The following is a 22,491-nucleotide window of genomic DNA, read 5'->3' as shown; positions in this document are numbered from 1 at the left end:
AGTATATAAAGTTATGAGAGAAAGGTGGTCAGAACCTTGTTCCCCAGTATGGAAATGTTAAAGACTACAGGGCATAGATTTAACGTGAGAGGGGCAACATTTGAGGTGAGAAGGGTAAAATTTAAAGATGATGTGTGGAACGGGGTTTTTTTTTTAGGCAGGGTGGCGGTGCCTGGATCATGCTGCTGGGGATGGTGGTAGAGGAAGATATGATTGTGGATTTAAGAGCCTTTTACATAGGCACATCGAGATGTAGCGAATGGAGAGAGATGGATCACGTGCAGGCAGAAGAGATGAGTTTAACCTGACGTTGTGTTTGGCACGGATATTGTGCACCGAAAGGGCCTGTTCCTGTGCTATCTATTGAGGTTCTATCTATTGAGATGTTAATTACATTCAGTTTCGTATTGTACATCTGCAAATGATGTTGCTTAAGACTGTGCAAGTTGCTGATTTTGTACCAGAAAAGATGTGGCAGTATTGACAAGAGAAATGAACCTTATTCAGAAACTATATATTAACACTTCCTTCTTGAGTTTAGGGCTCGACAATGACCGGAAGCACCAGGCTTACTGTGCTTTGAAGTCATCCAATTATGCTCAGTCACCAGCCCCTTCATAGGATCCATCGGTGGAGCACTGGTGTTTCCCAACACTTAACACTGCAAAAACTGCAGCTCATTTGATTTTAATGGAGATGAGAAGCTGCGTGAAGCTGGTTATTGTCTCGCATAACAATGAAAGTTTCCATGGATGTAGCTAGTTTTATATTGTACCATGTCTTAGGATATATATTTGTGGGAGGGTTGCTCGATGATCAAGAATGAAACAATTACTTCCAGGAATTTCTCACTGAGTGATTTGCTGAAGGTAATAATGGACTTGGCAGATGGGTGAGTAGTAGGTATTAATGAGCCACCGCTGTCAGACAATTCTGAGCCATTTTTGGAACAAATCTTTTCATGGAAATTTTCAATGAACTTCTTTACTCAGAGAGTGGTAGCTGTGTGGAATGAGCTTCCAGTGGAAGTGGTGGAGGAGGGTTCGATTTTATCATTTAAAAATAAACTGGATAGTTATATGGACGGGAAAGGAATAGAGGGTTATGGTCTGAGTGCAGGTAGATGGGACTAGAGGAGAATAAGTGTTCGGCACGGACTAGAAGGGCTAAGATGGCCTGTTTCCGTGCTGTAATTGTTAAATGGTTATATGGAAATGTCAACACTTTCATCGTGCACCAGCTTGTTAATTTTTTATGAAAAATGTAGAAAGGTGAAATATAGATTAGTTGATCGTATTACTGTAAGCATACAATCTGCTTGCCTCATTGTCTGTTTATTTCTGAATAGAGGTTATTTTTCGTTTGATTTATCAGAAAATTGTGATGAAAAGCAAAATGCAGAAAAAATATTCAAGAGGTAAACATGTGAAAGAAATATATCAAAGTATCGTCTTTTGAACTCACTCCCCAGGTCCCTGTCGGCACCGGGCCATGCTGTGGCGGTGATGGGTGTGGACTTTACCCTGCGATACTTTTACAAGGTTCTTTTGGATTTATTACCCATCTGTAATCAAGATGGAGGCAACAAAATCAGGTAATTCCTACCCAGGGAAGGTCAACTCGGTAAAGCACAAGAATCTATTAAAGAAGAATAACACATTTTTATTTTTATTTTTTTTAATATTTTTATTAGAAGCAATGTACAGTCATATAAGCTGTGGCATAATAATATACATTTCATGTACAACTTTTTAAAAATTTAACAGTAGAAAAATCACAAACAGACCTTTTCATTTGGCTATCGTTTGGCATTTTAATAAATTTGAACATCTATATAGTTGATGCAGAAGGATGCGCAGATTCTATTATATATGGAAGAACTTCATCTCTTCAGATTGGCATGTTTACTCTGCAAATGTTATTAAAATATAACCTGTACATTTCAAGTTATCTGTTTTACTGACAATAGACAATAGGTGCAGGAGTAGGCCATTCAGTTCAAGTCATTCACGGTTGATCGTCCCCAATCGGTACCCCGTTCCTGCCTTCTCCCCATATCCCCTGACTCCGCTATCTTTAAGAGCTAAATCTAGCTCTCTCTTGAAAGTATCCAGAGAACTGGCCTCCACCACCCTCTGAGGCAGAGAATTCAACAGACTCACAACTCTGTGTGAAAAAGTGAAATACTGCTATTGTTTTCTGATTATAACTTGAAAATAGTTTTTTTTTAGCTTGTTACATAAGACCATTCGCTGTTTTGTTAAAGGTTTCTTTGAACATATTTACTTCCTGTCAATAGGTGCTTTATCATGGAGGATAAAGGTTATCTCTTGGCACATCCAACTCTAATTGACCCCAAAGGCCACGCACCTGTGGAACAGCAACATATCACCCACAAGGTACTGAAAAAATGTCACTTGAGCACTGAGCTTTGCTGAGTTTTATTTTTTTTTAACACAGCAGAATTTCACTGTTAGCTGCCAGTTTGAACTAGTTGATCAATGTAGTCGGTGGTTGAAGTTTGGGGATTTTGAGAAAAATGTGGTGAAATTATTTATCAGATGGTTATAATTGAGAGCATCTAAATTATGCTATCCGAGCTGTCCAATTGATATTCTCAGGGACATTGAAACCCCAATTTTGTGATTCATTGCTTTAGCTGCTAGCCAGATTGGAAATCCAGGTAAATCTGTTGCATCTCCGAGTAAAAAATATAGCATTGGAGCATACGATCACAATGCACAGACTTGTACACCATACCTATGTAAACACTTTAATCATTTGTTGATGAAGTAGTAAGACTAACAGCTGAGTATGTTAGTGTTTTTTTCATAGATTGTTGTGCTTGCTTTTCTTTCTTAAAAGGTGGTACATGTTAAGTAAATGTATTCACTGATCTGCACTGGAATGAATGCAGATGGCTAAAACAGTTTCCCCATAGCTGTCTCTGTTATTGGTCTTCTATCTTCTATGTAGTTTTTTTTTTGGCGGTTGGCAAACAACTTTTTAGTGCATTACCGCCACCAACTGGTATGGAGTGTGGATCAAATAAAATTATAACTTATATACTAATAACCTATATCTTTCCGAACAAATTGGTTACCCTGAGAAAAAGCAATAGGATTTGATAGCACTTATATGAATTCTTTTGTAAAATATCTATTAAATCAAATTGTACTTTTTCTTTTCTGAATCGTTCACTCATTTGTCGTCTTTCTTCCTCATACCTCTCACAATGTATAATGACATGCTCTATTGTCTCTTCTTGCCCACAGTATTCACATCTGCCTGTATTATGCTTGCCTATTATAAAAAGTGTTCTGTTATTGGTCTGCACTGCTCATGCTTTTAAGTGGTTCTGATTGGAAGAGTGCTGATGGTGTTTGTGATTTAAGTACTTAGGATCTAGCAGTGGCTCTGAGAGCTAATGAACCCCTTTGTAATCATTGTGGAATGGAATGTGCCCCCAAAAGAGACTATAGTACATGCACATACCAGCTAAAAGCATTTGTACAGATAAATACCCAAATCGGCAATTTTAATTAGGTACTAATCAGTACAATGGATTTCTGAATTGTAAAAAATAACATTAATGATAACTCTTAAGGGTGTTGAATCTGTCATGAAATGTATATATCTGCTTGTTCTTATGTTAGATAGGGCTACACAGCGAAGTGTGCAACATTTTCTAGTAGAATTAAAAGGAAATGGTTTTCTTTATTTTCTATCAGGAACCTCTGGTGGCGAATGACATCTTAAACCATCCCAATTTTGTGAAAAAAAATCTTTGCAACAGCTTCAGTGACAGGACAGTACAACGATTCTACAAATTTAACACCAGCATTGTAGTAAGTCTGCTTTTAAACAGCATGGTTTAGAAATTATTCTCAGTCTCCAAGTACACTGCGTCTAAAGGTATTGCATGTCAGAACAAGCTAACTCTCACATTCACAGGGAACATACGTACTTCCTACTCTAGCAGAGATGAGGAGAAAGCTGAGTACAGGTTAGATTTAATAGGTAAAGGTTTAGTGAGATATGTTTAGGGTATAGATGCATGAGGTGATGGTGAGGTTGGCATGCACCAATGAAAGATTGGAGTTGTTGAAAAGCAACTGGAGACACAATTATAGGTGGTGATGTTGCAGATTAAAAGGCTGCTGAGAAATTTGGGTTGGAGATCAGGAGAGGGAATGTTTTTGTCACAGGTACTGGGGAAGGGGTGACAATTTTGGTTAGGCGGCTGCTACAAGATTGACAGACGTGCAGGAAGAGATCTATGAGGTCACTGAGGATCAATTGCAGGGGATCACAGAGAACTTTTAGTGAAGCCAGGAAAAGTCCCCAGGGATAAATAACCCATTCTGGATGATTTTGTAACCCCTGGGTTGTTGCCAGAACAGCCCTTAAATCTTCACATAGAGCAGCTTCTCTACTTGTTTTTAAACCATGTAAGAACATTCTGAAATGTGGCAAATGAAAATGTGCTATTTGAAAGATAGATAAGCCTGGAAATTCTATATACAGTGCCCTCCACAATGTTTGGGACAAAGACCCATCATTTATTTATTTGCCTCTGTACTCCACAATTTGAGATTTGTAATAGAAAAAATTACATGTGGTTAAAGTGCACATTGTCAGGTTTTAATAAAGGCCATTTTTATACAATTTGGGTGTGGATCAGTACTGATTTATGGACATGGTGTATTATGATGCCGCAGAGGCTATCTCTTGCAAGCACCGTAAATCCCAGGTTTCCTTCATCAGAGTTTGAATGCTGTTTTCTAGTGTCACTGGTCTACAAATGTCTCTTTTTAGTTACCTACCATTAGCCTCACTGATGACTTGTTTTGATATTCCTTTAACCTCCCCCTTTTCTGTGTGCTGCACATGCATGTCCGCACTCGTGAGTAGTGTGTGAAAGGTGACTATTAGAATCTGCATATGAGGCAATATAATGTGAACTAGGCCTGAAAATTGTTTACATTTGTCAATGAATTATACGAGCAAGAATGGGATCCGAGCATACACACTTGCCTTTTCAGCCGGGAGTGATGAAGCTAAGTATTGCACCCTAATAAAGGTCCCCTGAACCTCGGATTGGATGTAGGGCCCGATCTGCCTTGTGCTGTAGTAGAACCCTTGACCCAATTTAATTGAAAAAAAACATTCTGATATATTGCACTTTCTTTTGATAGGGTGATCTGACCAACCTTGTTCATGGGAGCCATTGTTCGAAGTACCGATTGACCAGAATTCCTGGCACCAATGCCTTTCTTGGAATTGTTAACGAAACATGCGATGCACTTGCTTTCTGCGCCTGCAGCATGGTGGACAGACTTTGCCTGAACTGTCACAGGTCAGTGATCTGTTATTTAACGGGATAGAATTTTACACTAATATATCATTGGGGACGGTGTGATGTTACACTATAGTAATCAGTCAATAAAGTTAATAGTTCTTATCAGATACCATGCCGTTAATAATTGGATAGCTTGGGAATTATGTTGGCCAAAAAAAAATGAAACTGAGCATTCATAGTGTAAAATTCTATTGTAAAATAGTGCAAAAACAAAGTTAATGAACCTGCAACTGAAAGAAAGGTGGGTTAAATGGGGTTTTCTGAAATAATTTGTTGTGTTATGTATGTTGTGTTATCTGTATTTTAAATACAAATAATTTTAGAAATATCTCCACGCAATTTGATAAGATGTAACCTTCAATGAACAGGCATGTGCCAGAAACTTCCTGTACTTAATGCCACTGCGTTAATAATTTTGGGGTGTAAAATGGCAACCGGTAAGAAGTACCAAATGTTAACACTCACCAGCATATTTACATGTCCGTTCCAACCATTGGCTGTTTCTCTAGTGATAAATCCATAAAGTAATAAAATCACTACCATGTACAACACCCCATCCCACAGGTTGGATTCTTAATGTTGTCCACCCACTCGCTCCCCCCTCTAACTCAACTGTGTGCCACCCCCTCCCACATCCTCTGTACTCGTACTTGACTGTGGCATGAAGGTGCGGGTAAAACCCATGTGAGCCTCACTGAGCGACTGTCTACACGGCAGGTAACAAGCTTCAACACCTGCAGCTCCTACTCACCTGACACTTGTCTCTGCCATCCTCCTTGCCTGCTTTTTCTTGCTCACCTTCCTTGCCTTGACTTGTCTCTGCCTTCAAATCCTCTGAGTATTAGTCCCACTCATCTATCCCCTCTCGCTCTCTTGTCTGGTCTCACCCTGTATCCAGCTTTCCCTTCAGCCATCTGCCACAATTCCCACATGTCTCTCAGCTGCAGTGACCTGGGTTCAGCCCTGACCTCCAGTATTTTCTGTGAGGTGTATGAATATTCTCTTTGTGTGAGTCAGTTTCCTCACATATCCCAAAGAAGTAAAAAAAAATGGTGGGTGAACGAAGTTATCGGAACTGCAGATGCTTGTTTACAAAGAAGGACACAAAGTGCTGGAGTAACTTAGTGCGTCAAGGCAGCATTCCTGAAGAACATGGATAGGCGACGTTTCGGGTCAGGACTCTTCTTCAGACTGTAGTAAGAGTTGTTGGAAATGTACGGAGAAATAGTTACAGGGAAAATTGGGGAATGGAATTTATTTGTGAGTTGGCATAGACTCAATTGTCCAAACGGCCTCTTTTTATATCACAATGAAATATGAATCTTCGCAACCTGACATATCAGGTATGGAATCCTTTAGATTAAAATTCAGATTTATTCCCATATGTGTAAAGAGTGGGTGAGAAAGTGGTAATAATACAGACTTAATGTGAACGGGTGATTGATGGCCGGCGTGGGCCAAAGGGCCTATTTCCATGCTGATTCTCTAAGCTTTTAAATATAAATGGATGCAAGAATTCACTCAAAGTCAATTTTATTCGTCACATGCACTCGAAGGTGCAGTGAAATGAATTTGCCAGCAGCGATACACTTAAAAAGAACACACAATACACAATACTCGCACCCTCCATCTATAACTCCATGTTAATGCTGAACGCTGTTGACTCTTTGAGGGCATAGATTATGGCCTTCACCTTCAGCATCTGTTTACATGCCAGATTGTAAGGAAACTTAGTGGATTTGAGCTGCACAACGGATTGCGGATCCCACACCTTCCAATTCTCTTGCTCCCAAAGCTGTGATCCTTTGGGTTTCCTGATTTCCTGTGCTCCCTTCCAAATTGCAGTTTAAATTTATAATTCCCAAGGGCCAGGTATTCTTTCCCGTAGCATAACCTGTGTTTTTACACTTTGCTTTATGCTCCAAATGAAAAAAAAATCTTTTTGTGGTTCTTTATAACAATGGGAAAAATGTGATGTGGCACATTAATGCAATATTCTTTATTATAAGAAATAATATTCTTACATTCAGCGTCTTAAGAATATTATTCAGCAAGTGAGTTATCATGTCTGTGCCGTCACTGTTATTAAATTTGGAAGAGTTTGGCCAGGATATTGGGCAGATATTTTGGAGGGGAGGTAAAATTGTGTCGTCATGATTAAAATGAACTGTGTGTTTTCCATTGGGCACATGAAACAAGTGTACCTACACAAAGTTGTTGAACGGCTGTTCATCATGTTCCCTTCTAACAATTTATTTAGAATGGAACAAAATGAATGCGAGTGCCCCTGTGAATGCCCCCTGGAGGTGAACGAATGTACTGGCAACCTGACCAATGCAGAAAGCAGGTAAGAATTTTCCGAAATTATTTTTTTATGTGGAATAGTCTCAGTAAAATCCTTGGGTGATAGCATGGTTTACATCAGCCTGGGTTCAATCCTGACCTCCAGTATTTTCTGTGAGAAGTATGAATGTTCTCTTTGAGTGAGTAACACTCGGCATTAGGCTGGATTGGGCAGTTCCCAACAATATTTGAAGCTCAACACCATCCAGAGCAAAGTAACACAATCAGTATCTTATCCATATTCTTTCTCTTTATTATCAGTCCACAAGTTGCAGTGTGTACTATCTGAAGTGCCCAGGCTCTGCTCTTGTACTGCAGTTACTCGTGTAGGTTATTCCAATAGCTGCTTCTGAACGTACAAATTCTACCAATACAAAGGACAAAGGCAGTCAGAGTATAGAAATTCCCATTCAAGTTGCATCCCATCCTGACTTGACATTTTGTTGCTATTCCTTCGTTGTTGCTGCCATCTAAATTCTGGTCTCCTCTATCCAGCAGTATTGCGGGTGTATGTTAACCAGAAGCCTCAAAGGCATCTTACCACCAGCTTCTCCAGGGGCAGATATGGTTAACTAATAAATGCTGGTCTTATCCTCTTTTGCATTTGCTTAAGCAACACTGGTTTGACTTGAGTTGGGTGGGCTGTAACTATGGGTTCAATACTCTTGTGTTAAGGAGATTAATTTCAAGCTGCTGCTGTGGACCATTAATGTCCATTTATGTGTTCAAGACAAGATTGTATTCTGTTCTTCTGCTCTCTTTAATGGAATAGCTTGTCAAAACCTATTGTGGAACAAAACATTGGAAAGAGATTACCACCTCTAGCACTAATTTGAAGAAATGAGTGGGAGGGAATAATATTTTAATTACTAATTAGTATGCCTGCAAATGTTTGAGACGTAAATAATTGATTTTATTCTTTAATAAAACAGGAATCCAAGTTGTGAAGTCCACCAGGAGCCTCTGACTCTTGCTGCCTTTGACCCCAGTCTACAAGAAACCCTCCCACAGTGCATTAACACCAGATGCAACCAAAGGACATTGAGCGGGTAACCCCAATTAACTTACAGTGCACGCTTTTGTGGCCTAAAATGTGCATTGCTGTTATTCTTTTTCTGTATGAAACAGATGTCACAGGCATGTGTTTGTTCCTTTATGGTTGATGCTCACCAAAACATTGAGACTTGACAGAAATGGTTTTTTAAAAATGGAATTTAACTTTAGAGATGCAACGCAGAAACAGGCCCTTCGGCCTCCATATCCACGACGACCAGCGATCACCCCGTACACTAGCACCATCCTAGACACTAAGGACAATTTAAAATTTTACCGAAGCCAATTAAACTACAAATCCAAGTGTCTTTAGAGCGTGGGAGGAAACCAGAGCACCCAGAGAAATCCCACGTGAACACAGGGAGAACATACTACAAACTCCATAGCAGCCATAGTCAAGATGGAACCTCTGGCACTATAGGGCAGAGACTCTACTGCAGCTCCACTGTGCCGCCCTTCACAAGAGTTATAAGAACTCAAGTTTGTTGTTTCATTAATTTCTGACTTTTAGTCATTGGCACATTTTGTTGTTCTGGCAATCTCCTTAAGTCACTGGGTTTTGATGCCACGTTAACCTCTAGTGATACACTGGTGTTAACTGAGGCTTTATACTCATCTGTGTAGCTTTAACTGGTCTCAGCAGGAGGGCAGGTGAGGTATAACTCTGCCACAATCTACAAATGGTAAAAAACAAAAAAAGATTGTTAGCCTGATTGAAAGTGATGATTGTGACAATATTAAGGTCAGCTACGTTATTCCCACTGTTAAATTGGCTTGAAACAATGAAGTTTGCACAAAACCATTCATTGTTGAGTGGATCATTGAGGGAATTTGTGCCATCAACTGCAAGAATGCACTGGAAATTTGCTCATCTCGTTGAATGACTGGCGCTTTTCTTTCCATTCCAGTGATTGTTTTGGTGTTTTGGACTGCGAATGGTGTATGGTGGATAGTGATGGAAAAACCCATCTGGATGAGCCATACTGTGCATCCCAGAAAGAATGCTTTGGAGGAATTATAGGAGCTAAGAGTCCCTACATAGATGACATGCCTGCCTTGGGTAAGGATAAAAGAATGGGTGCAGTGAATGGATGGGCACGAGTGGGCCTGTTACATGATGCGTCCTTTATTAATTTTGAAATGCTGAATGTTAATTTACAAAAACATAAGTAATAAAGTACAATGGCCAGAAACTCCTATTGTTGATACCTGTCAGGAATTAAATTGTCGGCTAAAACCACAGATAAAGTGGCCACCAACCATTTTTTGACAAAAATAAATGCTTTAAATCTTGTCTGCTTTTATGTTTCCAATAATGTAAATTGTATTCCCCCCCCCCCCCCCCCCCCCCCCCGCTATCCTTTTTCTCATTCTTCTTCAAATTAAAAAGGTTGTGTCTTCTTTGCTATTTCCTTTACATAGTTCAAATTTGCTTTCTAGTTCTTTTATTTGCTAATTTATAGCGGGCCCACACACTATCACATTCTGAGATGCATCCTCAGTTAAGCATTCATATTACCATACTCTCAGTTTACAAATCTTTGCCGAGGCCTTGCTGTGCCCACTGAACTGTGCTTGCTCATTAACCTAGTGCAGTGAAAATGTATTATCATAGCATTCTACCTCTCATTCTGTTGCCTTGAAGGCAAGTAATTGAAACACACTATTAAGGCCCTTTGTTTAAGTCACTTCACATGCATGGGCATTTGAAGCTACATGTTTGAGTACGGTGCCAAGTGCCAAGTTGCCAAGCTGTGGCTTGTTTAAGGTGCTTAAAGACTCTATTGAATGTGGAGCTATTCAATCCATAATCCCTGTTCCAGTCAACAGCTGCTACACTGACTCAGCGGGCAGACCCACTGAGGCACCTGTCGCTGGAAACCTTCCTGATCAAATTAGCTCTACGTTTGCAAATATTTATTTATAGTTACTCAAATGAAATTGTCACTTTTGATGAAAGATTGCAACAAGTTCTGCCCGAGTAACAAAGGCGATTCTATTCAGAGAGCATACAGGCTGTTTCAACCTGTAGATCTGTGCCTGTACTGTTCCACCCTCCCTCTGTTTAAATCCAATGTCAGTGAGCCACCTTTCAAGTCTTACCGACACAATAAAAAAATCAGTTTGCCTCTCACAGGAAAGCTGTATCATTTCAAAACAAATTGCCCAGTAGGTCATGTATCAAACCCCAGAATGTTGTTACTTTTCTTTGGAACGTGTGATTGTTGTGCACCAGAATGAACTACTTCCAAAACATACTCGTCTGTAATTTTCATTCACTTGTCGACGAGGAAACGTTGATGAACATTTAATTATTACAGCTTGTAGCTCGGTCCGAGAGGATAACATACGTATTCCCCAGGGTCCTACCATTCACTGTGAAAGTCCTGCCTTTGCCCGACATCGCAAAATGCAAACCTCGCACTTGCTTGAATCGAACGTCATTTGCTATTCCTCGGACAACTAACCTAGCTAATCAACAACGTGGTGTAATAGTTGATATCCACCTGTGCTGCCTATAAATACACATATTTTAGTGTCATCAGCAGACTTACTAACCATTCCTTGAACTAAAAAGTGAATGTCATGCAAATTCTGCTTAAGCCAAGCCTGGTCCTGTATTTAGCTATTTTCAGTGGATGGGTTTTCAGCACCATTCTTGCAGCTTCCTTCAGGGTTGATGCTTGGAACCCTTGCTGTCCAGTGCTCACTTCTGAATGTGGGCCACAATATTTGTTACTGACTCTTTTCATTTTAATCATCTGGAGGCCTGGCTTCTAGCCGATCATCAGTGACTAAGGCTACTGCCATGGAATTCCTTTCCTGCCACAAAATAAGCTGAATAGTAGTAGTCTATGTTCAGGGTCCCTTTGGTTGAAATATCAAGGATGATAAGCATTTTGCAACCTTAGACACTGAGCCAAGTAACCTCCTGCTCATTTTTTTCTTTTTGAATGATAGGAGATGAGGTTGTGGCATTGAACATGATCAAAAGCGCGCCAGTCGGGCCGGTGGCTGGTGGGATCATGGGGTGTATTATGGTGCTAGTTCTGGCAGTGTATGCTTACCGACACCAGATCCACAGGAGAAGCCACCAGCACATGTCTCCTCTCGCAGCCCAAGGTAGGAATGGGTTTTTAGCATTTCGAAGACCACGTTGCCAAAGTTTGGGGAATGTATGATTTGACACATGAGAAGAGTTAAGAATATTTGTTTTATACATATTGAATAGAATGATTTGAATTGAGAAGGGAAGGATTACTCAACGTGTTAGACTGGAGTTAAAGGATTACAATGTTCCATCTACCATATTCAATGTCTTTTGTAATTCATTTCTACCCCAATGGCACTGAGGCTATCTGTTAAGTTCCTAAACCATGCAGATTGGAGGGCCCCAAATTTTTGTTTATTTTTCAACTGGTGTCAATGTCTGAAAAGTGGCAAAGTTCGAAGTTAACATTTCCTTATTATGATAGCAGTTTAACTGCTACACTACAATAATAGTTCAATTTTCAAACTATTATATCTTAAACTCCCTTTTATTTGACATTGGTTTTAGAATGGAATTAATGGTACAAAGATATTTGTTGGTAGAAAACAGCTTCATCTCCCCCTCCCCCCCTTCCTACATGAAGGGGGGGAGGGGTTGGACAGGCTAGATGCAGGAAGATTGGAGGGGTTGGACAGGCTAGATGCAGGAAGATTGTTCCCGATGTTGGGGAAGTCCAGGACAAGGGGTCACAACTTAAGGATAAGGGGGGGGAAATCCTTTAAAACCGAGATGAGAAGAACTTTTTTCACACAGAGAGTGGTGAATCTCTGGAACTCTCTGCCACAGAGGGTAGTTGAGGCCAGTTCATTGGCTATATTTAAGAGGGAGTTAGATGTAGCCCTTGTGGCTAAGGGGATCAGGGGGTATGGAGAGAAGGCAGGTATGGGATACTGAGTTGGATGATCAGCCATGATCATATTGAATGGCGGTGCAGGCTCGAAGGGCCGAATGGCCTACTCCTGCACCTAATTTCTATGTTTCTATGAAATGATAAAAAAATGATTATAAACTGCTGAACCAAATATAATCTATTTTTCAAAAAGCTTGCAATTAATAATTATCTTTTATCACAAAAAGAGATGTCTGTCCGAATGTCCAACCTGGAAAATGACCGTGATGAGAGGGATGAAGATAGCCATGAGGATAGAGGAATCAGTAAGTATTATCTGCCAGGAGAATAAAATTAAGCCAGATTATTTGAAACTTTTATTTGTTGAGTGAAACGCCCCAGTCACCGTAGTGATTTAAAATTTAACATTTCAGAATGCCATCAGGAAAGGCTTCCTTTTAACAACTGTAGTTCAGGACATAAGCAGATTGTAACTCTGTACATGAAACTTACATGAACTCAGTACCTGGTGGTTCTGACAACGACACCACCTCATATGATTCGGCTAATTCACTGGATGTATTCAAAAGAGAGTTAGACATAGTTCTTAGAGCTAACGGAATCAAGGGATCTGGGGAGAAAGCAGGAACGGGGTACTGATTTTGGGTGTTCAGCTATGATCATATTGAATGGCAGTGCTGGCTCGAAGGGCCGAATGGCCTACTCCTGCACCTATTTTCCATGTTTCTATGAGTGACATAAAACAGGAATCTTGAAGAATCCATTGCTGATCAATGTGGTGTCAGCTCTTGTAGGCTGAGATGATAATGGATGTATTGACATGCCTGGCAAGGAGGAGGGAAGAAAATCATCCAGGATTCATTCTTGTTGCTCTTGAAACCTGTAGATGTGGGAGTTGTTCATGGGCAGAATTATTTTTACTCATGAACCAGTGGTTCTGTAAATATGCAACGTTCAGAAAGGCATCGTAGTCATACAGTGTAGAAACAGGCCTTTGGCCCATCATGCCCACACCGACCAACATGTCCCATCTACACCAGTCCCACTTGCTTGCGTTTGGCCCATATCCCTCTAAACTTGTCTAATTGCTTCATAAAAGTTGTGATAGTCCCTGCCTCAACTACCTCATCTGGCAGCCTGTTCCATACAGTTCCCAGTGCCCTACCATTCACTGTGTAGGTCCTGCCAATGTTAGACCTAGCACTTGGCACTGGAAGCAATCCCGAGATCACTACCCTTGAGGTCCTACCTTTCAGCCTTTTACCTGACTCCCTTTACTCATACTGTAGAGCCTCCTTCCTTTTCTTAGCTATATCATTTGTGCCAACATGCATGCCAACCTCCGTCTGCTCCCCCACCCCTTTGAGGATGTCATGGCATGTCGTCTCTGAGACGTTGTGAACCCTGGAACCAGGGAGGCAGCACACCATCCTGGAATCTTGACTGCTTCCCGCAGAATCTCCTGGCTACCCCTGGCTATAGAGTCAGATCAGATATTCATGTTTCCGCATCTTATGAGTTAGAAAAGTGGAAAATCTTTAAAGAATAACTACAGAATTAAGCATTGGTCTTATTTGCTAACTTCCAATTTCTGGGATTGTTATTAGAATCGGGAATCTGAATAGGACCCTGTGGGCCGGATGATTTTGGGTTACGGGCCCCATTCGGCCCAGAGGCCGTAGGTTGCCGACCCCTGATTTAGAGTAATCTCATACGAGAAGAATGAAAAAGTCATTTGTTTTCTTTCTGACTGTGACAGATTTGAGTTTAGTTTTCCAAATGTCTTTTACAAGGAAAATCTGGTTTTTTAACCAGTTTACTCTAGTATTCATTTTTTCCCCCCATTTATCTGTTCAAACGTTGCTGTTTTTTAAAACCCTTTACAATTGCAGTCTTGGTTTATTCCACAGCATGACGCATTATTTATTTTAATTATTGTATTCTAATAATCAGCTATGCTTCCGAATTTAAGGTTATGATATATTGTATTCTTCTTTTGAATCCAAGATAGTCTTAAACAGTGATTGTAAACTATTGCTCTCTCCAGTACACCACTAATGTCTACCATGTAAACCCATGTAGTATGATGCCCTGTTTTCTGATTAACGTTATAAAGATGATGTGGAACTGTGGTGCCAAAACACGAGCCACAACATTAGGTAGCTGCACCTATTGCGTAAACAAATAAAAGATGAAAAATAAGAGCAAGGATAGGTGGCAAAAGGGCAGTGGAAAAATGGTGGGAATATTTTTTGAAATCCTCAAAAAGTGGAAAATTAAAAAATGAAAGTTCAGTCTGAAAGCACAAAGCCATTACCACGCTGCTACTGTAACCAAGTTCGGGGGTTACCTTAACCATTGTTCCTAAGATGCCTAAACACCTCTACTGTTTGTGCCCCGGGTGGGGTAGGATGGGGTGCCTCTCGTCCCATGGGGTTGGGGACGGTAATCGGAAGGAGAACCAAGAGTCTCTGGAACTAAACTTAAAATTGGCGAGTGATTAGGGGATAACAGTATAAAGAACCACTTCATTGCAATTAAATTTAGCAGTCTGTTGATTGTTCAGTTACCCATTCCTTCTCTGCTTCTTATCATCTTTCCACTGCCCTCATGCCCATGTACTGTTTGAAACTGAAATGTTAAATTCACTATAATTTAGACATGTACACTCAGAAAAGCAGATTGTATTAACAGTTGCATCTTTTGAATAGTAAGTAACACAAGGTTTATAGCGGCTGTAATTGAAAGACACGCGCACAGTCCAGAACGCAGGCGACGGTACTGGGGACGATCGGGAACAGAGAGTGATCACGGTAAGATCAATGACGTCACATTTCATTCATTGGAGAAAGAGAGAGAAAAAGCTGATTTACCTTGGGGCAACATTTCACATTCCAGAAATTAGAGAAATGATCTTATTTCTATCTGAATGGAACTGGTCCTATCTGTGTGGGCAGTGATTATGGAGAACTTCAGTCAAAACTAGAAATGAATTATCTTCCAATAGATGAAAGAATGTATGGAAAAAATCATTGGAATAAACAAGTCCTGAGCTACTTTTTCTTTATTTTAACACCAGAACATTTTTGGACCCAAAAATATTCTGTGGGTCTTTTTGTTTATATAATACTGTAACACTGTCCAGCTCGCTATTGAATAGGTTCTGTTGTAGCATCGTGAGTTTGACAGTGTTTAGTGTTCTTAGGCTAGACTTCTGAGAATGTAAGATACCTGTGCTTAAAATGAATAAATACTTCGAGATGATGTTTGAGCTAAAAACGGATGAACTTTATAATTCTTTCATTGATGCATGTACTAAATACATCATTTAAGATTGTTTTAAACCAGTAAATTACAAAGATTTTAGTGCATTAGAGACCCTGTTACCTTAATGCTTATTTTTGTTACTTTCAATTATAATCCTTCATCCTCAATGTTCTCCATTGTTCTAATGACCATACAATAATAGATAGAATGCATACCAAGTCATTGAAACTACCCATTTTCTAAAATTGTGTTCACATCTAACAGTTATCCAATGCTTAACATAGTACGATATTCCAAAGATGCGTTCAGACAGCAGAGCCCATGCTCAATGTTTCCTTAATAAATTATGCTTTGGCCTAAGAAATCAGATTAACAAATTAATAGGAAACTGAACTTTTCATTCTGTGAGCTCACTCGCTCTCTTCAACTTCTCTGAGAGCAGTGCAAAGCAACGTGATAGTGTACACAACACATATCATAGTGTACAAAATGCAGCACAGCTTACAGTACATTCACTCCCAGTTATGTAGCTTGATGCATGAAGTTGGTTAGATTGAATCATTTAACATTTCAGAAATTAGCAAGTGATCTTATTTCTGTCTGAAAGGAACTGCTCCTATCTGTGTTGGCAGTGATTGAGACATAGAGTGGTACAGCACGGGAATGTTCCCTTCGGCCTACAATGTTTGTACCAAACATGATGTCTAGATTACAACACATAATCCTCTGAAATTTCTGCCACCTCCAACAGGATCCCACCACGTCACATCTCCACCCTTTTCCGCCTTCCACAGAGACCGTTCCCTTTGCAACTCATCCCTTCCCACCCAAACCACCCCCTCCCCAGCTACCTTCCCCCGCAACCGCAAAAGATGCAACACCTGTCACTATACCTCCCCCGTGACTCTGTCCAGGAACCCCGACAGTCCTCTCAGTTTAGGCAGAGGTTCACTTGCAGACTGGGCGATTGTTTTGGGGAACACCTTTCGTAGCCCACCTGAACCTACCTGATCTCGCGGTTGCTGGACACTTTAATTCTCCGTCCCATTCCTCCACAGACCTTTCTGTCTTATGTCTCCTCCATTGTCAGAGTGAGGCTAAATGCAAATTGGAGGAACAGCATCTCATATTTCGCTTGGGAAGCTTTCAGACCAGTGGTATGAATATTGATTTATTTCACTTCAGGTAGCCCCAGCATTCCCTCTCTCTCTCTATCCCTCCCACACCCAAGTCGCACCAGCTTCTCATTTTCACCTGACAAACAGCTAACAATCGCCTGTTTCCTTTATCATCGTTAGTTATTTGCATATATTTCATTCATTGTTCTCTATCTCTGCACATCACTGTCGATATCTCTTGTTTCCCTTATCCCTAACCAGTCTGAAGAAGGGTCGCGACCTGAAACGTCACCCATTCCTTCTCTCCGGAGATGTTGCCTGTCCCGCTGAGTTACTTCAGCTTTCTGTGTCTATCTTCGGTTTAAACCAGCATCTGCAGTTCCTTCTTACACATGATGTCTAGTTAAGCTGATCTCTTGTGCCTGTACCGTATCCCTCTATTCCCTACATTTCCATGTACCTATCTAATGCTGCTTAAATGCACTATCGTATCTGCCTCAACCACCACCCGATGCAATGTGTTCCAGATCCTTGCCACTCTCTGTGAAAATAAAACTTGCCCTGTACATCTCCATTAAACCTTCCCCGTCACCATATAGCTCACCAAATGGCATTTCCTTCTAGTGTTGGACATTGCCATCTTAGGGAGAAATGTTCTGGCTATCTACCCTTTCTATGCCTCTCGTAATTTTATACACATCTATCAACTCTCCCCTCAACCTCCGGCATTCCAGTGAAGATGTAGTACTTCAGTCAAAACTAGAAATTATCTTCCAGTAGATGAATGTCCAAAGAAACTAATGGGCGTTAACATCTTCTGAACTGCAGTTTCTTTATTTAAACACCTCAACATTTTCTCTTGCTTCAACTTAACAAGATGTGTGGTAGATCTGTGAAATAAAGTATTATCTGGAAATCTAAGAATCCGAAACCTAAGACACCACTTCTTAACCTTGTAACAAATCTGCTGGTGTTGCCTATGGTTGGATTCAGATTAACTAATTAGCAGTATAATTTATCCGTCAGACCTGTTCTGCTGAACACTAATGTTCATGCCAAACAGACACACCTATAGTGCAACAGAGCATTTGAATAGCAGCACTTCTGCATGTTTTCACAGGTGTGTATTTTGGGATTAAATCCACCCAGTTATTATGCAACAGGTCTAACTTTAAAACGTATTTAATTAATTTGCATAGAGATTCAGAAATCTTGTTGGTTCAGTCACCATCCTGAAAATGGCCCGAGGATTGAATTTGCCGAAAGAGAGAACATATTCAGTTCAAATAGAACGTGCCCCATCCAGATTCCTGTCATTAAAAATGTGGTGTGATGTGTTGCATTGAATAAGGTACAGTTTAACAAAGCTTTTAAAATTGAAGTGAAGTGATAGATATCCAACTTGGAGAGTGAATGTAGTGCCCCCATGCAGTTTTTTCTTATTACTATTAAAATGCACTGTCGTTGATGTTGGCGTCCCTGCAGAACATCTTCAATGATCAAAGTGTCTGAAACATTTCTACTTCAGACAATAGACAATATTGTACCAGTTCCGTAGCTATATCTTTCAATGTGGTTGGAAATTCAGTTCTCAATGCTGAAATTGTTGCAGGGAATTAGCCTGACTGACATGCAGGGAGAAGGTAGAATTTGGACAAGAGTCACAGCTAGAATCAAGAAACTGCATATGCTGGTTTACAAATGTTGACACAAATTGCAGGAGAAACTCAGCGTGTCAGGCAGCATCTCTGGAGAACATTGGATAGGTGAAGTTTCTGGTCGGCATCTATCTTCAGACTCAGGATCAGACTTTAGCCTGAAGAGACGTCCGTACCTGAAATGTCATCTATCGATGTTCTCCGGAGATGCTGTCTGACCCGCTGAGTTACCCCAGCACTGTGGGTCCTTAGGAATCGCAACTAAACACAAAACTGTTTCTTTCCAACCACTGATAAACATTTTCAGTTTTATAAATCGTATAGCAAAGTATTGCAAGTAAGAATTTCATGGTTCTATCTGGAACATAGGACAATAAAACACTCTTGACTAGCTCGGACATAAAATAGTCAAAAATAAATCCCTAAATTGTGGTTTCTATAAGTGACGTATTTCAAATATAATTTTTTGGCTTTGCATTCATTTGCAGGATACAGCACCATGAGTCCTCAAGAGGACAGTGAAAACCCACCGTGCAATAATGACCCATTATCTGCAGGAGTGGATGTGGGGAATCACGAAGAAGATTTGGAGTTGGACACTCCACCTCAGACTGCTGCTTTGTTAAGTCACAAATTCCACCACTATCGCCTACACCACCACCCTTCCCTCCACCACAGCCACCATCTACAGGCTGCAGTTACAGTACACACAGTGGATGCAGAATGCTGAACCATTTGACCTCCCCATTCAATAGAAGCTACAATCAAAAGGAATTGCATCAACTTTTGCTTTAATCATCAGCCTTTGAGTCAAATGGGGAAAACTCTTATGGATTTTTAAGGGATTCTGAAAACCATCAAAACAACTCATTGGGAATTGTAAGTGTTAACAATACATCACAGATTTTTTTTTAAATAAAGGATTATTTTTCTACTATTTATTGAACCTTTTAACAAAAATAGACCACGGTAAGCAGTTTTTTTGGAACTGCTGTTCCTGACAATGTCATCGTGGATTAAGAATGAACAAAGCCACACGGATAATGACTAAGAATTAATTATATCTGAATCAACAAGTGAAGTTTGTGAACACGTTGTATTTAGTTTGTGTTTGATTGCATGAGCTCCACAAACCTTTTCAGAATAGTGTTATTGCTAACTTGTTGTTGTGGGCCACAGTCTCGACCAGTGTCCCATCTTACTTCAGGGGCACGCAAGAGGACATCGAGAGATGATGGAATGCAGTTGTGCAAACCTGATAGTCTATGTAGTGGGCACCTAATTTTGATCATGCCACTCAGCAAGCTAATTGGAGAATGGGTACTTTCCCCACAAGGAATCAAATAACTCATTTGGCTCAGTGTTTTTATTATTAGTAAGCAGCTTTCACGTGTTATAGAATCTGGGATATTCCTGCCTCTCAATCATATCATTAAGTTACCTTTTGTTGTAGCTAAGTAATAGGAATTCTCATCACAAGCCACAGTCGACATCTGAGCAGGCTGTGAATGGAGTACCACAGGTAGCTGGGCTCACAGGTAAGGACATAGTCTTAGCTCAAATAGCGACCTGGCAGTTTTTTTATGAGCACCACTATAAGTAAAGCAGTGATTGGTAAATGATGCTTATTGCTGCTGTTTTAAAGTGGCGACGTTATGAGACTGGTCTGGAATGAGATTTTGTCACGGAATGTTAGTGTTAAATACTTGTGGTGCAGTGGAAAGTTGTGCGACACCAGAGTTTTCAACAAACTTCAAAGCTCTGAGGCAAAGTCAGTTGTCAAAAAGCATGACCTGAAGAGCCATTGATGCTGCAAATGTTTTTTGTTTAATAACTGTATCGTCAATAGATTAATCTCTCTAGTGGTCTTTGCTCTTTCAGTCAATTATGATCTTACATGTAATATTAAAAAAAACTCTGAATTGCTGCTGAAATTACATGAAGTTTAGGGGAGGGGAGATGATTAATGTACAGGTCATATACTCTCCAACCTAAAAATTGTTTTATAAAATTGTAAAGTTAAGTTTTTTTTATTTTTATTGTTACAGTTGATTAAAATTTTAATTATTGTATTCCTATGTTTTTAAACTGTAAAATCTTTTTATTAAACAAAATCTGAAAATAGATTTTACTTGTGTGAAAGATATATAATTCAATTGTGAAATTAAATGAGCACAACTTCAAAAAGGTATTTGCCATTTGTTTGTTTATAAAGCTGTGTTGCATTTTGAAGTTGTTGTACACATGAGAAAGTTGTAAAATTAATCTTTATTCTCCATGGGGAAAGCTCTGTCAAATACTTTGCACCAACATGATGCGTTCAATGAGTATGTAGAGAGGGCGCATACAATAAACTTTCAAATATGACTTTTATTTTTCACTCAACAGCCAGTTTCTTACAAAAAAAGCCTGCAACAATGTTCTCCATACTTTTGCTTCACTGCTTTAAAAAAATATCTTATTCTGCTTAAGAAAGTTGTGGTCGACAATTATGAATGACAGCCAAGTATTTTTCCCAGTGAAAATCATTTTTGTAACACTTTACTATTTTCACTATGCTTCTCTATAGAAGATAAGAAAACTAAACTCAACTCACAATTCCACCTGCCCACATTACATTTTCCCTAATTTCCAAAGAAATCAAAAGTCTATTGATCTTTTTAAAATATTCTCAATAGAAACATAGAAAATATGTGCAGGCCAGTCGACATATGGTTCATGGTTGATCATCCAATCATCCAAATTCAGTACCCCGTTCCTGCTTTTTCCCCATATCTGCAAGTATTACAGTTCTCTGGGCCAGAGAATTTTAAAAATTCGCAAGTCTTGAGCGTAAGGATTTCTGCTCATCTCAGTCCTAAATCTCTCATTTGAAGAACATAATCCTTCAATTCTGGCTATCCCAGGCAATGTAAACCGCCTTTCAGTTTCTTCTTTTCCAATCACTTGAGTTATATTTTTCAATGAAATCACGATTAATGCTGTAGGATATAGGGTGAGTACTATATCATTCTCAAGAATACTTCTCCTCTCCCTGTGAAACAGTCTGGTGAACAGAGATTATTTTGTTAAGAAAAAAAGCACTAAGACTCACCACCCTGTGTACGTAAACACAACATTCGTGGAACAGTTCAACTAAGGGCACACATTCGCTTAATGCCACGTTATCTTCCCATCAATTATACTTGCCCCGCTCCAAAGACTGAAAGAAATTTCAGAGTTGTTAATGTATCAGTCCATCATTCAGACTCCATCTACACTTCGTGCTACCTCAGAAAAGCAGCCAATATAATCAGATTTGTCCCACCCTGGTCACTTCTCCTCTCCCTGCTCCCTGCGGCAGAATATAGAGAAGCTTGAAAATGTGTACCACCAGACTCAGGAGCAGCTTCTTCCTGTTTCTTATCATGCTTCTGAACTAGATTTACCTCTCCCCCATTGCGGACATTGGACTTTGTCTCTGGAACCGGTGTGCTACAATCCTGAGAACTATATTCTGTATCTATCCCTTTGCCCTACTTATTGTACTTGAGGTTGGCTTGATTGTAAAAATGTAGAGTATTATCTAATTTGATTCGAATGCAAAACAAAACTTTTCACTATACAGGCCCACCACCGATTTTTCGGCTACTGGTGCTCCCCCCCTTAATCTGATTGGTTGGCCGGTTCACCTGGCAGGTCCATTCCCATAGCCAACTTCCACGGCCAACCTTCCGGGCCAGTATCTCAGCCTCCCAAGGTGGTGACCTCTGTTGGTCTAGCAAATTGATAAACTAAAAAGGCTCTAG

At 40.0% G+C, this 22,491-nt stretch overlaps 1 protein-coding gene across 2 annotated transcripts in view; it reads left to right on the top strand.

Moving 5' to 3' along the window:
- Positions 1–20,825, top strand: part of cachd1 (cache domain containing 1) — a 153,081-nt gene extending 132,256 nt beyond the window's left edge. The window contains exons 17-28 of one of the 2 annotated variants that reach the window (XM_055642076.1): positions 1,472–1,594; positions 2,300–2,399; positions 3,732–3,848; positions 5,199–5,359; positions 7,623–7,709; positions 8,638–8,754; positions 9,667–9,818; positions 11,720–11,881; positions 12,888–12,965; positions 15,372–15,473; positions 18,245–18,396; positions 19,192–19,329. In XM_055642076.1, the coding sequence (XP_055498051.1) occupies positions 1,472–1,594; positions 2,300–2,399; positions 3,732–3,848; positions 5,199–5,359; positions 7,623–7,709; positions 8,638–8,754; positions 9,667–9,818; positions 11,720–11,881; positions 12,888–12,965; positions 15,372–15,473; positions 18,245–18,378 (1,333 nt within the window). In that variant the 3' untranslated portion in view covers positions 18,379–18,396; positions 19,192–19,329. Of the gene's footprint in view, positions 1–1,471; positions 1,595–2,299; positions 2,400–3,731; positions 3,849–5,198; positions 5,360–7,622; positions 7,710–8,637; positions 8,755–9,666; positions 9,819–11,719; positions 11,882–12,887; positions 12,966–15,371; positions 15,474–18,244; positions 18,397–19,191 lie in introns of both variants that reach the window. The other variant, XM_055642075.1, reaches the window with a different exon arrangement.
- The last annotated feature ends 1,666 nt before the right edge of the window (positions 20,826–22,491 follow it).

The sequence above is a fragment of the Leucoraja erinacea genome, chromosome 10, assembly GCF_028641065.1.
Source record: "Leucoraja erinacea ecotype New England chromosome 10, Leri_hhj_1, whole genome shotgun sequence".
Classification (NCBI taxonomy): Eukaryota; Metazoa; Chordata; class Chondrichthyes; order Rajiformes; family Rajidae; genus Leucoraja; species Leucoraja erinaceus.
Note: the sequence above shows the minus strand (reverse complement) of the source record. Positions and strands in the feature narration are given on the sequence as shown.